We start from the raw sequence: 13,834 nt of genomic DNA on the forward strand, positions 1-13,834 counted from the left end.
CGGCATAGATGTCCTGTGTTTCTTCTAGTTCATGAACATATAGAAGCCTCACCTGAATTTTTACTATAATCGACAGCTGAGACCACTCCCTACTTCTGTTAACCAAACCAAACTGAGTCTTCCTGAAAGGAAAAGCAAAGCAACTAATTATTCAGTATACATTTTTCTAAATCTTTCTATAACATGAAGTAGTAACATATAGAAATATTCAACCTTTTCCCATCTTATTGCATAATGACTTACAGTGATCCCCAAATATTATATCTACAAATACTTAACACTGAAGGAGACAAATCTGAGGTTGTCATTCCTGTGGCTTTCAGCTTTAATTCCACAGTTCTATCTAAGAAAACTAGCAAGTAAAGAAGAGAAACTTTGAAGCTATGGATGGAATTGGTAGAGGATGGTTCAATCTAGTGGACAGATCACCCAGAGCAATTCATTTATGCTCATGATTATCTAGAGTGATTAGAGATAGCTGTGATTTTTCCTTAATGATCAGCCAACTTTTGTTTAACTAGACTAATGAAGGGGGGTGGGGGGGGAGAACAGGGACATATTCCAATCACTCAAATTCCATGGTAGAATGTATTCTGGTACACTTGGATGTGGTATATTTATCATTTTGGCATTTCATAGTCCTTCATACAAAACAATGAAGTCACACTGACAACTTGGCCCCAGAAGAGAGATTAAACTACCTACACTCTCCTCCACCCACAATTCCCACTCCAAATCTCTCTACCCTGTGCCCCTTACAAGGTATAGATTGTATCATTCCTCAGAACATTCTCCATCACAAATATTTTGGGGGTTATCATACCTTCTTTTGACACACATAAAGGTAATTAAATGCTTTTTGGTTTAAGATGTTTTTTTCTGTTTAGTGAGGCAAGATTTCCCTGATCTGCAGAACACAAGGGAACAGGTTAAAAGGAAATACTTCATCTCTTCTTTTACCGAGAGCTTATGTGTAATGTTGTGGTAATTATGTATGGATGGACAAATCCAGGTAACAGGTCAGTTACTTCTTTAATCCAGAAACTCCCAGTAAGATCATGTCTATAGGTGCTATTAGATACCACAGGATAGACCAAGGCAGGGAGAAGAAAAAAGGGGAGGGAAAATGAGGTAGTAGGAAAAAATAAGATTAAGAACTAGGCAAAAAAGAATGATGAAGAGGTGGCACAGAAGAAGGTGTTAGATTTTAGGAAGCAGTGAAGTGCCATTCATCATACTCTGCATTTGTATTGCATTCAATTTATAAAAGCATTTTCACATTATGGCCTTTCACATTAAGGCCCCAAATTGCCTTATTGCTATTCTAGATATTGCTTAGCAAACTTTTCTATGAAAGAAATTTTTACTGAAAGAAGATTTTCATGAAAATCTTCTTGAAAGAAGAATAAGATATTAGGAAAGAATAAGATATTAGGTTCTAGACCACTCAGCTTTTCATTCAAGTGAAGTTTATAGGAATGTGTAAATAAGAGTGGTTCCGGCTCCAACAAGATTCCAGGAGCAAGTGCTAAACTTGGATAAGATTTACAGTGAGTAGCAGATAACCCAACAGCACTCCTATGAAGGTACAAAGAAATCTTACAGAAATTAATAAACTAATGTTTCTACCATTATTAGCCATAAACCTTTAGTAATAAAAGAAGCTGAAAGTAGTTGTAAACCCGTCCTGTATCAGCAACTAAAGCTCCTGAAAAGAAATGAAGCAGAAATGTAAAGGTTTTAAATGAAGAGTTTAAGTAATAACTTTTTTGAAATATTTTACTCCAGTGGTCTTTGCGTATATATTTTTAATAATTATTTATTTTTCAAGTTCATAGCTACTGATAAAAGTGTTTCCTTATAGGGAAAGGCTTTTCCTCAACTATCACAAATGAAATTAAGTCTCTTCATTACATGTAAAATTTTTTTAAAATCTAAGCTTAAGAATAACCAAAAAAATTTATGTTTTCCTATCCTGAACAAATTTCCTCAAAGGGTTAGCTTGAAAAATACATGGCCGAGACTGCGGTGTACACAATATGTGAAGGTTTAACATTATTTTAGATTTCTCCACAGGGTTTACTGTAAAACAAAACAACAACAAGAATAACACTGCCAAATATCAAATACCATTTGTCCACAGGTACTCAGCCTTCTATCTGTTGAGTTGGTTAGACCACAGAAAGTTGTTATGCACAAGAGTTGACCAGGAGCCTACAGATTTTAAAGTGGGATTGAAAACATTTATGTGACTATCTTTTTCTCTCTCTACACTAAGAGAAAAATGCATTACTTGGGCCACCTCTTAAACCATTCACAACAGGCCTTTATAAATTCTCAACAAATTGGACTTGTACTTAGGTCTTTATAAAACAACCTGAGAAGGTACAAGTATCACATTCCTTATTTGACAAATGAGGACAAATTAATCCTTGAGAGCTATGGCCATTTCAACCCATAGCACCCCTGGACTAGTGCCATGATTTGAATTCACAACTCCTGATTCTCAAGCCTTCGACTGCTCCAAACACCAAACCACATTTAATCATTCCCCAACCCTTTGTTTCCCAAATCTAGCTGAGAATCAGAATTACCACGGGATACCCTGGCCCTGCCTCTGATCTACTGAAACTGGATATGAGTGTCCTAATCCTGTGTAGCACAGTGCAGCCTGCCTTTTAATATTCGGAGACCTAAAGTGATGGCACAAATGATGAAGAAACCAATTTACAGAAATATTTTTCACACCACCATGTAAAATTAGTACATGTCTTTGTCCCTTTAGAGTAATTCTGACCTCAGTCTTTAATTCTGCTGTCAAACAAAACCATATAGATTTCAAATCCAGTTGGAAAATAAATCAAATATGCATAGCAAAAACCAGACTTCAGCTTCAATTAATGGAATTTTAACACAAACCTGGCCAGAGGAATTGCTCATATAAAAGAAAGAAAAAGTCAAGAAATCTTCCTCCTGAACACAACTATCAATCAGCCCCTTTCCCTATTTTGTAAAGTAGGATTAACAAACACAAAACACAGCCACAGGAATACAGATGAGGCAATAGTCTATATTCCTTTCCACTACAAGTGGGGTCATTTATGTTTATGTTTCAGACCTGAATAAAATACAGGTAACAATCTAAATTCAATCATGACAATAAAATACTTTCTATTTTCCAAGTTTGATGGTAATAATATATTTACACTTTTAAAAATAATTTTTGCTCTTTTTTTTGTTTTTTAAAAAGACATAACATGCTCAAGAGTACACAGAATACAGAAAAAATCATCACTGTCTAAGAGATCAAACAGTAGTATAAAACAATGCTCTTTACATACTAAACCCAATTCAAGAATGATATCATCAGGGAATCTAACATGGTGTTTACTTCAAAGATGACATTCAAGTAGTTATTTAGAACACTATGCCTAATCTATCTATTAAGAAGTAAGCCTGCTATCTAAATGCTTAGCTTTTAATATCTTCTATATCCACCACCACCTCCTCCACCTCCTCCATATGGATCTCCATAACCTCTTCCTCCATAGCCCCCTCTTCCTCCATAGCCCCCTCTTCCACCATAATCTCCCCTGCCTTGGAAACCTCCTCCTCTACCACCCCCTCCTCCACCTCCACCCCACCCCCCTCCCCCTCCCCCTCCCCAACCGCCTCTTCCACTCCCACCACCTCCTCTACCTCCACCTCCACCACCCCAACCACCCCTTCCGCCGCCTTCTTGTCTCTTTTGCCAAGGGGGCATTTCAGGGGGTGGTGGTTCAATTTCATTCGGCCGTCCTCCCCTGTCAGGCACCCTTCCCATCAGCACCTGTGTAAAGAAATATCTTCTTTCAGTTTCCAATATTTTAAAAGTTAAAATTTACATAAAGGATACAAGCAATATTGAAGTTATTGTTCTAATAAAGAAACAGAAGTCAAGTATTTAAGGACATGAAAGTATCAGACACAGCAGTATGAATTAATATTGAAAATACAAATGTGATGTGTGACAAATTCCTCACAATGTGCTGTTATTTTTAAGCAATGTGGGGGAATATTTCTGAAACTTAACGACTTGTTTAAATTTGTTCAGCAAATTTTATAACAAATGTAGTACCCATCACACTAAGAAATTTTTTTAGCAAAACATTTACAGTATACATAAAATACATACCTTACATGACTTCATATCCGTTTATGCAACAACTCTGGACTTTCTATTGCCATTGGTTTGGTAATAGATTATCCAATAAAAGACTATTTCTGAGCACATTTTATTTCAACAGAGTATGAAGTATATATGATAACATGTGGGTATAATGCAGTCAGAGATGAACATAATGGCTATAATCCAAGGTTATCACTGTAAAGAGATACAAGGATTTTCAATGAACTATTCCTTTTTTTTTTTTTTTTTTTGTGGCACACAGGCCTCTCACTGTTGTGGCCTCTCCTGTTGCGGAGCACAGGTTCTGGATGCGCAGGCTCAGCGGCCATGGCTCACGGGCCCAGCCGCTCCACGGCATGTGGGATCTTCCCGGACCGGGGCACAAACCCATGTCCCCTGCATCGGCAGGCGGACTCTCAACCACTGCGCCACCAGGGAAGCCTGAACTATTCCTTTTTTATGAGAAATTAAGCTAACTTTCAATGATACTAGTTACTATATTATAGAGAAAAGAGAGACTTGATACACTTCCTTAACCATGCTTTATAATGCTTTGAAGGATAAACCAAGGAAGAGTTTGCTTTAAGTCCCCAACTTTCTGTAGAAAGGAACTACTTTATATGCCTGTGTACAGAGACCAACAGGAAGCAAATAGCTTCCTGCTAGTCTCTTTCAGGAAAGAAGGTAAACCAGAAGTGCCTCAACTAAAATGATCTATGAATCAGTTGTGTTCTACTTCCTTTGATTCTCTAATCAAAATCATGTTTTACTACTTTATGTCATAAATGAAAGACAAAAAGTACAACATCCTCACTGTGGGACAAGGTTCGAAGAAGCAAACTTTCTTTTAAAAGTCAGCAATAACATCCTAATTACCAAATCCAAAAAATATCAGTAGCTTTTTTCTTGGTTGTTATCTTCATTGGTCTCTCCACCAAACATGCTATGTGGGTGGATATACAGGGACGCTGTTCCAAGATCTCATAAGATTGCCCTCAAATAACCAGACTATAAATTACAAACTCAGAAAAGAGATGGGTAATGTCACTTAAAGAAATAGAACTCTTGATCCATCAAGACTAGCTTATAACCTGATGCAAGACATTAAGTAACATATTTAAAGACAGAACACTTTAAGAAGAGAGGAGGTTGGTCTAAAATGGAAGCAGGAAGGCCCAAACACTGGTGCCTAACTTAGCAATAATTAGCAAACTGACTTTACATACAGCTATCCCTTGATACAGGATACCTTTCTCACTGCATTGAGTGAGAAACGATGTTTTAAAATTACCCAAATCCCTTACTTCTGATTTCTTGCTCTTTTGTAGTAGTTTGTCATAGAGTGATCTATCTAAATAAAAAGTATATGCTAATCAAGCTAATATAAACATTCTAAATTAGTTTATTGTTAATGCTAATGTCATAAAGTAAAAAATTCAGACTCTGAGCTTATTTAAGACTACTGTCAGAGCAATGGATCTATACTCTGAATCAGGAAATGGAACCTCCAAGAGATTCCGCAACTTGCCCAAGGTGACTGCTCTAAGTAAATGATAGAGCTAGGATGTGAACCCAAAGCATGGACTCCTCCCTTTACACCAAGGATCTAAGGAATATGTGAGTACCCGAAATGACTCCTACAGATTTTTACTGACAAAAAATGATTACATTATTCGAAAGAAGGCAAATAATTCTTGCTAATGCTATTCATAAAAATAATTCTTAATTCCTCTAATTCAGATAAAACTGTGGTTTAATTTATGAATACAGAAATTCAAACAAACATGCACACAGAAAACATTACTAAGCCTAAATTGACTGAAGGCCCTCCACCACTCTCTTTTCTAGGAGTTCACTAGGATTAAAAGAAAAATGGATTAAATCTGTAAAAACATCAAACAAGGATATTATAAATTCATTATCCGCTGTTACTGAAAGAAAGACCAACCTTATTAATGGCACATGCTGTCTTCTCCCGGCTGGAGCCACTACTTGTCCTGATGATCTTGGATAGATCTTCACGGGCAGCAAGTAGATGTGCCAAGGTTATTGTTGTCTTGGGTGACAAAGCGTAACGCTTAGGCTGGTAAATTCTTGCTATGTCATCTGTTTTTATCTAAATGACAAAATTCAGGGAAAAAAGGAACCAAAGAACATTTCAATGAAAGAGCAATGGTGGGACTTCCCTGGTGATCCAGTGGTTAAGACTCCACCTTCCAATGCAGGGGACGTGGGTTCCATCCCTTGTCAGGGAACTAAGATCCCACATGCCGTGGGGCAACTCAGCCTGCGTACCCCAACTACTCAGCCCACACGCTCTAGAGCCCGTGCGCCACAACTGAGAAGTCTGCACGCAGTAACAAAAGATCCTGCATGCCACACTAAAGATCCTGCATGTCACAACTAAAGATCCCACGTACTATAACAAAGATCCTGCATGCCGCAACTAAAGATCCTGCATGCTGCAAAGATCCCGCGTGCCACAACTAAGACCCAACGCAGCCAAATTAATTAATTAATTTTAAAAAAGGGCGATGGCAATCATAATCTTCAGAAAGAAAAAAAGGAGATAATAACACAAGCAAAGAAACAGAGGAGCAAAACATTCAAATATCTGATAATCTGTAAGTAGAATGAGAAAAAAAAAAGCCCAACAGATGCTAAAAGGCTACATAACTACCAGTAACAACTCATTTAAAAAGTAACGAAAAAAAAATCTCATTCATATTAACAAAAAGCAAAATACCTAAAAATAGCTGTACCAAAAACACACACAGAACCTTTAAGAAGAAAACATTAGTAAATCTACAAAAACAGAAGTAAAACTTGAATAAACAGAAATACCAAGTTTCTGGATGGGGACATTGAGTATTGTTGGTTTCCCTCAAAATTAACTTATAGATTTATTGCAGTCCTACTGGAATATTTTTTGGGGGAGAGTGGTGGGCAGGGAGGTAGGGGATATCTAAATCATCATTGCCTTAAGAGTTAACATTCATTGACTACTTGTTAAATGAGCCAAGCTATTTATTCTTCATCTAATATCATATCTTTAATCTTCAAAACATCCTTTTAGAGGGGTTGTATAGATAACACTATACTATCCTACCTCGGTCTAATTAAATGGAACTGGTAGGGGGAATAGATTGATGAAACAAAAGAGGCAATTGAGATTCAGGGCCTCATAAATGCATGAATGCAATAAATGATAGAGGAGGCATCAAAGATCAGTGAGACAAAAAGGCATGAAGGAAACTTAAATGTCTATTATTAAGTGAAAGAAGCTAATCTGAAAATAATAATCTGTATGACTTCAACTATATGACATTCTGGAAAAAGCAAAACTATAGAGATAGTAAAAAGATTAAATGGGTTGTCAGGGGTTGTGCGGAGGGAGGGAAGAATAGGCAAAGCAGAGAAGATTTTTCTGGCAGTGAAAATATTCTGTACGATACTATAATGGTGGATACCTGTCTTTGTGTATTTTTTCAAAACCATAGAATGTGCAGCACCAAGAGTGAAACCTAATATAAACTATGGGACTTTGGATAATAATGATGTATCAATGTAGGTTCATCAGCTGCAAAAATTTACTACTCTCGTGGGGGATGATGATGGGCGGGTTATGTGTGTGGGGGGGCAGGAGGTAAATGGAAATCTCAAAACCTTCTGTTCAATATTGCTATGAACCTTTAACTGCTCTAAAAATGAAGAATATTAAAACATTAAAAAAGAGCAATGAGAAAAGAAATAGATTTTTTAAATCGTGCTGCAATGAACTGTTGTCTAATTGTAAAATAATAATAATAATCAACATATAACTAAGGGGATTCCAAATATAATAAAGAGTTCATTGTTTAACTACAAGCAACTATATGCCAATAAAATGGACAACCTAGAAGAAATGGACAAATTCTCAAAAAGATACAAGCTTCCAAGACTGAACCAGGAAGAAATAGAAAATATGAACACATCAATCACAAGTACTGAAATTAAAACAGTGATTTTAAAACTTCCAACAAACAAAAGTCCAGGACCAGATGGCTTCACAGGCGAATTCTGTCAAACATTTAGAGAAGGGTTAACACCTATCCTTCTCAAACTTGCAGAGAAAGTAACAACCCCCAAGCTCATTCTACAAGGCCACCATCACCCTGATACCAAAAACAGACAAAGATATCACAAAAAAAGAAAATTACAGGCCAATATCACTGATGAATATAGATGCAAAAATCCTCAACAAAATACTAGTAAACTAAATGCAACAACACATTAAAACAATCATACACAATGATCAAGTGGGATTTATCCCAGGGATATAAGGATTCTTCAACATACATAAATCAATGTGATACACGACATTAACAAACTGAATAAAAACCATATGACCATCTCAATAGATGCAGAAAAAGCTTCTGACAAAAATCAACACTCATCTATGATACAAACTCTCCAGAAAATGGACACAGAGGAAGCATATCTCAACATAGTAAAGGCCATATACAACAAACCCACAGCAAACATCATTCTCAATGGTGAAAAACTGAAAGCATTTCCTCTAAGATCAAGAACAAGACAAGGATGTCCACTGTCTCCACTTTTATTCAACATAGATTTAAAAGTCCTAGGCATGGCAATCAGAGAAGAAAAAGAAATAAAAGGAATCCAAATAGGAAAAGAAGTAAAACTATCACTGTTTGCAGATGACATGATACTATACATAGAAAATCCTAAAGATGCTACCAGAAAACTACTAGAGCTCATCAATGAATTTGGTAAAGTTGTAGGATATAAAATTAATACACAGATATTTCTTGCATTCCTATACATTAACAATTAAAGATCAGAAAGAGAAATTAGGGAAACAATCCCATCTACCACCGCATAAAATACCTGTACTCAGGAGGCAAAAGACCTGTACTCAGAAAACTATAAGATATTGATGAAAGAAATCAAAGATGACACAAACAGATGCAAAGATATACCATATTCTTGGATTGGAAGAATCAATATTGTCAAAATGACTATACTACCCAAAGTAATCCACAGATTCGATGCAATCCCTATCAAATTATCAATAGCATTTTTCACAGAATTAGAACAAGAAAATGTTACAATTTGTATGGAGACACAAAAGATCCTGAATAGCCAAGGCAATCTTGAGAAAGAAAAACGGAGCTGGAGGAATCAGGCTCCCTGACTTCAGACTATACTACAAAGCTACAGTAATCAAAACAGTATGGTACTGGCACAGAAACAGAAATATAGATTAATGGAACAGTACAGAAAGCCCAGAGATAAACTCACATACCCATGGTCACCTAATCTACGACAAAGGAGGCAAGACTATATACTGGAGAAAAGACAGTCTCTTCAATAAGAGGTGCTGGGGAAACTGGACAGCTACATGTAAAAGAATGAAATTAGCACATTCCCTAACACCATACACAAAAATAAACTCAAAATGGATTAAAGACTTAAATGTAAGACCAGATACTATAAAACTCTTAGAGGAAAACATATGCAGAACACTGACATAAACTGCAGCAAGATCTTTTTTGATCCTCCTCCAAGAGTAATGAAAATAAAAACAAATGGGACCTAATGAAACTTAAAAGCTTTTGAACGGCAAAGGAAATCATCAATAAAACTAAAAGAAAACCCACAGAATGGGAGAAAATATTTGCAAACAAAGTGACTGACAAGGGATTAATCTCCAAAATATACAAACCGCTCATGCAGCCTAATATCAAAAAAACAAACAACCCAATCAACAAATGGGCAGAAGATCTAAATAGACATTTCTCCAAAGAAGACATACAGATGGCTAAAAAGCACATGAAAAGATGCTCAATATTACTAATTATTAGAGAATGCAAATCAAAACTACAATGAGGTATCACCTCACACTTGTTATGGCCATCATCAAAAAATCTACATACAACAAATGCTGGAGAGGGTGTGGAGAAAAGGGAACCCTCCTACACTGTTGGTGGGAATGTAAATTGATACAGCCACTATTGAGAACAGTATGGAGGTTCCTCAAGAAACTAAAAATAGAATTACCACATGACCCAGCAATCCCACTCCCGGGCATATAGCCAGAGAAAACCATGATTCAAAGACACATGCACCCCAATGTTCATTGCAGCACTATTTACAATAGCCAGGTCATGGAAGCAACCTAAATGCCCATCGACAGACGAATGGATAAAGAAGATGTGGTACATATATACAATGAAATATTACTCAGCCATAAAAAGGAACGAAATTGGGTCATTTGTTGAAACGTGGATGGATCTAGAGACTGTCATACAGAGTGAAGTCAGAAAGAGAAAAACAAATATTGTATATTAACGCATATATGTGGAACCTAGAAAATGGTACAGATGATCCAGTTTGCTGAGCAGAAATTGAGACAGAGAAGCAGAGAAAAAACATATGGACACCAAGAGGGTAAGTGGTGTGGGGCGGGAGTGGTGTGATGAACTGGGAGATTGGGATTGACATGTATACACTGATGTGTATAATATGGATGACTAATAAGAAAAAAATATATATTTGATAGTGGAATGGACTTGGAATCTTTGATCACCTAAGACACTTCCTTGAACTTTGTAGGTGTCTAAAATAATATTCAGTAATTCTTTGCCAACTGCTGATCTTAATGAACTAAATAAGGCTTTTGTCTTAGCTTTTTTAATAAGTTATAACACAGAGAAAAGTGTATAAGTCGTAAGTTTAACTATAAACTTATGACTTATGTGAGTTATCTGAACTCCCACTAGTATAACCACTACTCAGATCAAGAAACAGAACTTTCCCAGCACCTCGGAAGCCTTCCTTATACTATTTCCTGGTCATGACCCCTGCTTTCTGTTCCCATAATCACTACTACCTTCACCATAAATTTGTTTTGCCCAGTTTTGAATTTTTTAAAAAGAAACCATACAATGTATATCATTTTATGTCTGCCTTGTTTTGCTGAATATTGCTCATGTGTTTTATTTCTGTTGTTGCTTATAGCAATACTCACTTATTTTTATTGTCTTCTATATTTTATTATATAAATGCAAAATATAGTCTAATGTTGATGAACAAAAAAAAAAGAAATCCTGGGCATGGACTGACTTCGTGTTAAGAAACCCATTACAGGCAGGGAAAAAAATGACAAAATGAATATATAAGGTCAAGAATTTGTATGCAAAAAAAAAAAAAAAAGCACATGAAAAGATGCTCAATATCACTAATTATTAGAGAAATGCAAATCAAAACTACAATGAGGTATCACCTCACACTTGTTAGAATGGCCATCATCAAAAAATCTACAAACAATAAATGTTGGAGAGGGAGTGGAGAAAAGGGAACCCTCCTACACTGTTGGTGGGAATGTAAATTGGTACAGCCACTATGGAGAACAGTATGGAGATTCCTTAAAAAACTAAAAGTAGAGCTACATATGATCTAGCAATCCCACTCATAGGCATATATCTGGAGAAAACCATAATTAGAAAGGGTACATGCACCCCAATGTTCACTGCAGCACTACTTACAATAACCAGGACATGGAAGCAACCTAAATGTCCATCAAAAGAGGAATGGATAACGAAGATGTGGTACATATATACAATGAAATATTACTCAGCCATAAAAAAGAATGAAATAATGCCATCTGCAGCAACATGGATGGACCTAGAGTTTATCATAGTAAGTAAGTCAGACAGAGAAAGACAAGTATCATATGATATCACTTATATGTGGAATCCAAAAAAATCGTACAAAAGAACCTATTTACAAAACAGAAATCGAGTCACAGATGTAGAAAACAAACTTATGGTTACCAAGGGGGAAAGGGAGGGGGGAGGGATAAACTGGGAGATTCGGACTGACATAGACATACTACTATATATAAAATAGATAACTAATAAGAACCTACCTTATAGCACAGGGAACTCTATTCAATACTCTGTAATGACCTATATGGGAATAGAATCTACAAAAGAGTGGATATAGGTATATGTATAACTGACTCACTTTGCTGTACAGCAGAAACTCACACAACACTGTAAATCAACTACACTCCAATAAAAAAATTAATTATAAATTTTTAAAAAGAGTTCACTGTTTAAAGTTTTATTTTAAACTGAAAAACTTAACCATATTATAGACTAAAATTTCTGCACAGCAAAAGACATAAAACAAAAGACCACTGGGGAAAATATTTTCAACAAATAAAGCAACTAGCTAACTTCCTTAATATATAAAAAGCTCAATCAGAAGGAAAACAGGAAGACCTTAAGGGGAAAAAAAGACAAGACACAAATAGAAATTTCAAAAAAGAGGAAATTCAAATGACTAATAAGCTTATGAAAAAATGTTCAACTGTACCACTAATAAAAAATATACAAGTTAAAACAACTTAGTCTTTTTTAACCATCAAGTTAGCCATAAAATTGATAATATTCTAAATACTAAAGAAGCTAAAGTGAAGGCAAAATTTCATTTACCCTACTTGTAGGAGCTTAAATTCATACAAACTTTGTAAAAAAACAATTTGGTGATGTGAATCAAGAGCATTAAGAGTCATAACCTTTCACACAGTAAATTTCCATTTAGGAATCCCTAGGAATCCATGGGTTTCACATCTGCAGACATGGAGGGCTGATTGTGCAGTTACATGGGACAACATGGATGAAACTTGAAAGCATTATGCTAAGAAGCCAGACATAAAAAGCCACATATTGTATGACTCCTTATATATATGAAATATCCAGAACAGGCAAATCCAAAGAGACAGAAAGTAGGTTATAGTAGTGAGTGTCAGAAAAGGAAGTTGAAGGTACAGCAAATGACCACTAATAGCTACATGTTTCTTTTGGCGGTGAGGGAAACGTTGTGGAATTAGATAATGGCACAGAATACAGTGAATATACTAAAAACCACTGAACTGTACACTTTAAGATGGTGAATTATAACTCAAAAAATAAGAAATAAATTAAAAATCAATTTTAAAAGGACACCGAAATAGAACTTTTAGAGATATGGGACCATGATCACAATATATTCAGGAAAAAAAAAAAAAAAAGCAAACTATAAAAGTATACTCAGTCCTATTTCAATACCAGCAAAGTAACAGAGAAACCAGATTAACCATACTAATAAACATGTATAATCTTTTTGAAGGGCAACTCTGGAGTGTGCATCAAAAGCATTATAATGCATATTCTTTGATCAAGGAATTCCACTTTTAGGAATATATCATGGACATGAACAAAAATTTAGCTGCCAAAAATTTCATTACAGGGTCAAAGGAGACAAAATTAAAGGAAAACTCAATGTCAATCAATAGAGTATATCTGTATGCAAAAGATTTTAAATGCTGTAGAACAATATTTGATGAGTCATTCAACATCAGACACATGAAATAGGGAGAATAAGATAAAGATATATTAAATTTAACAAGAAAAGAAAACTCAGGGTATAAATGTATATACTCACATAATCAATTGAAAAGGATGGCATGAAAGGCCAAAATTTGACCTATACTCTGAGAAAAAAGATATTTAAAAAATCTTCCAGACTAAGGGAAAAACAACAAAAACACAACCTCCTTGTCCTAAAACATGATGAAAAAAGACCAAGATGAGAAGATAAGATATCAAGATA

The 13,834-nt window shown here is 35.6% G+C and overlaps 1 protein-coding gene across 1 annotated transcript in view; it reads right to left on the minus strand.

Moving 5' to 3' along the window:
- Positions 1 to 3,050: 3,050 nt before the first annotated feature.
- Positions 3,051 to 13,834, minus strand: part of FAM98B (family with sequence similarity 98 member B) — a 34,037-nt gene continuing 23,253 nt past the window's right edge. Inside the window, exons 7-8 of the mRNA XM_004274016.3 lie at positions 6,117 to 6,284; positions 3,051 to 3,829 (exon numbers count right to left, since the gene is read on the minus strand). Coding sequence (XP_004274064.1) covers positions 3,479 to 3,829; positions 6,117 to 6,284 — 519 coding nt within the window. The 3' untranslated portion in view covers positions 3,051 to 3,478. The remainder of the gene's footprint in view (positions 3,830 to 6,116; positions 6,285 to 13,834) is intronic.

This window comes from Orcinus orca, chromosome 2 (genome assembly GCF_937001465.1).
Source record: "Orcinus orca chromosome 2, mOrcOrc1.1, whole genome shotgun sequence".
NCBI classification, from domain to species: domain Eukaryota; kingdom Metazoa; phylum Chordata; class Mammalia; order Artiodactyla; family Delphinidae; genus Orcinus; species Orcinus orca.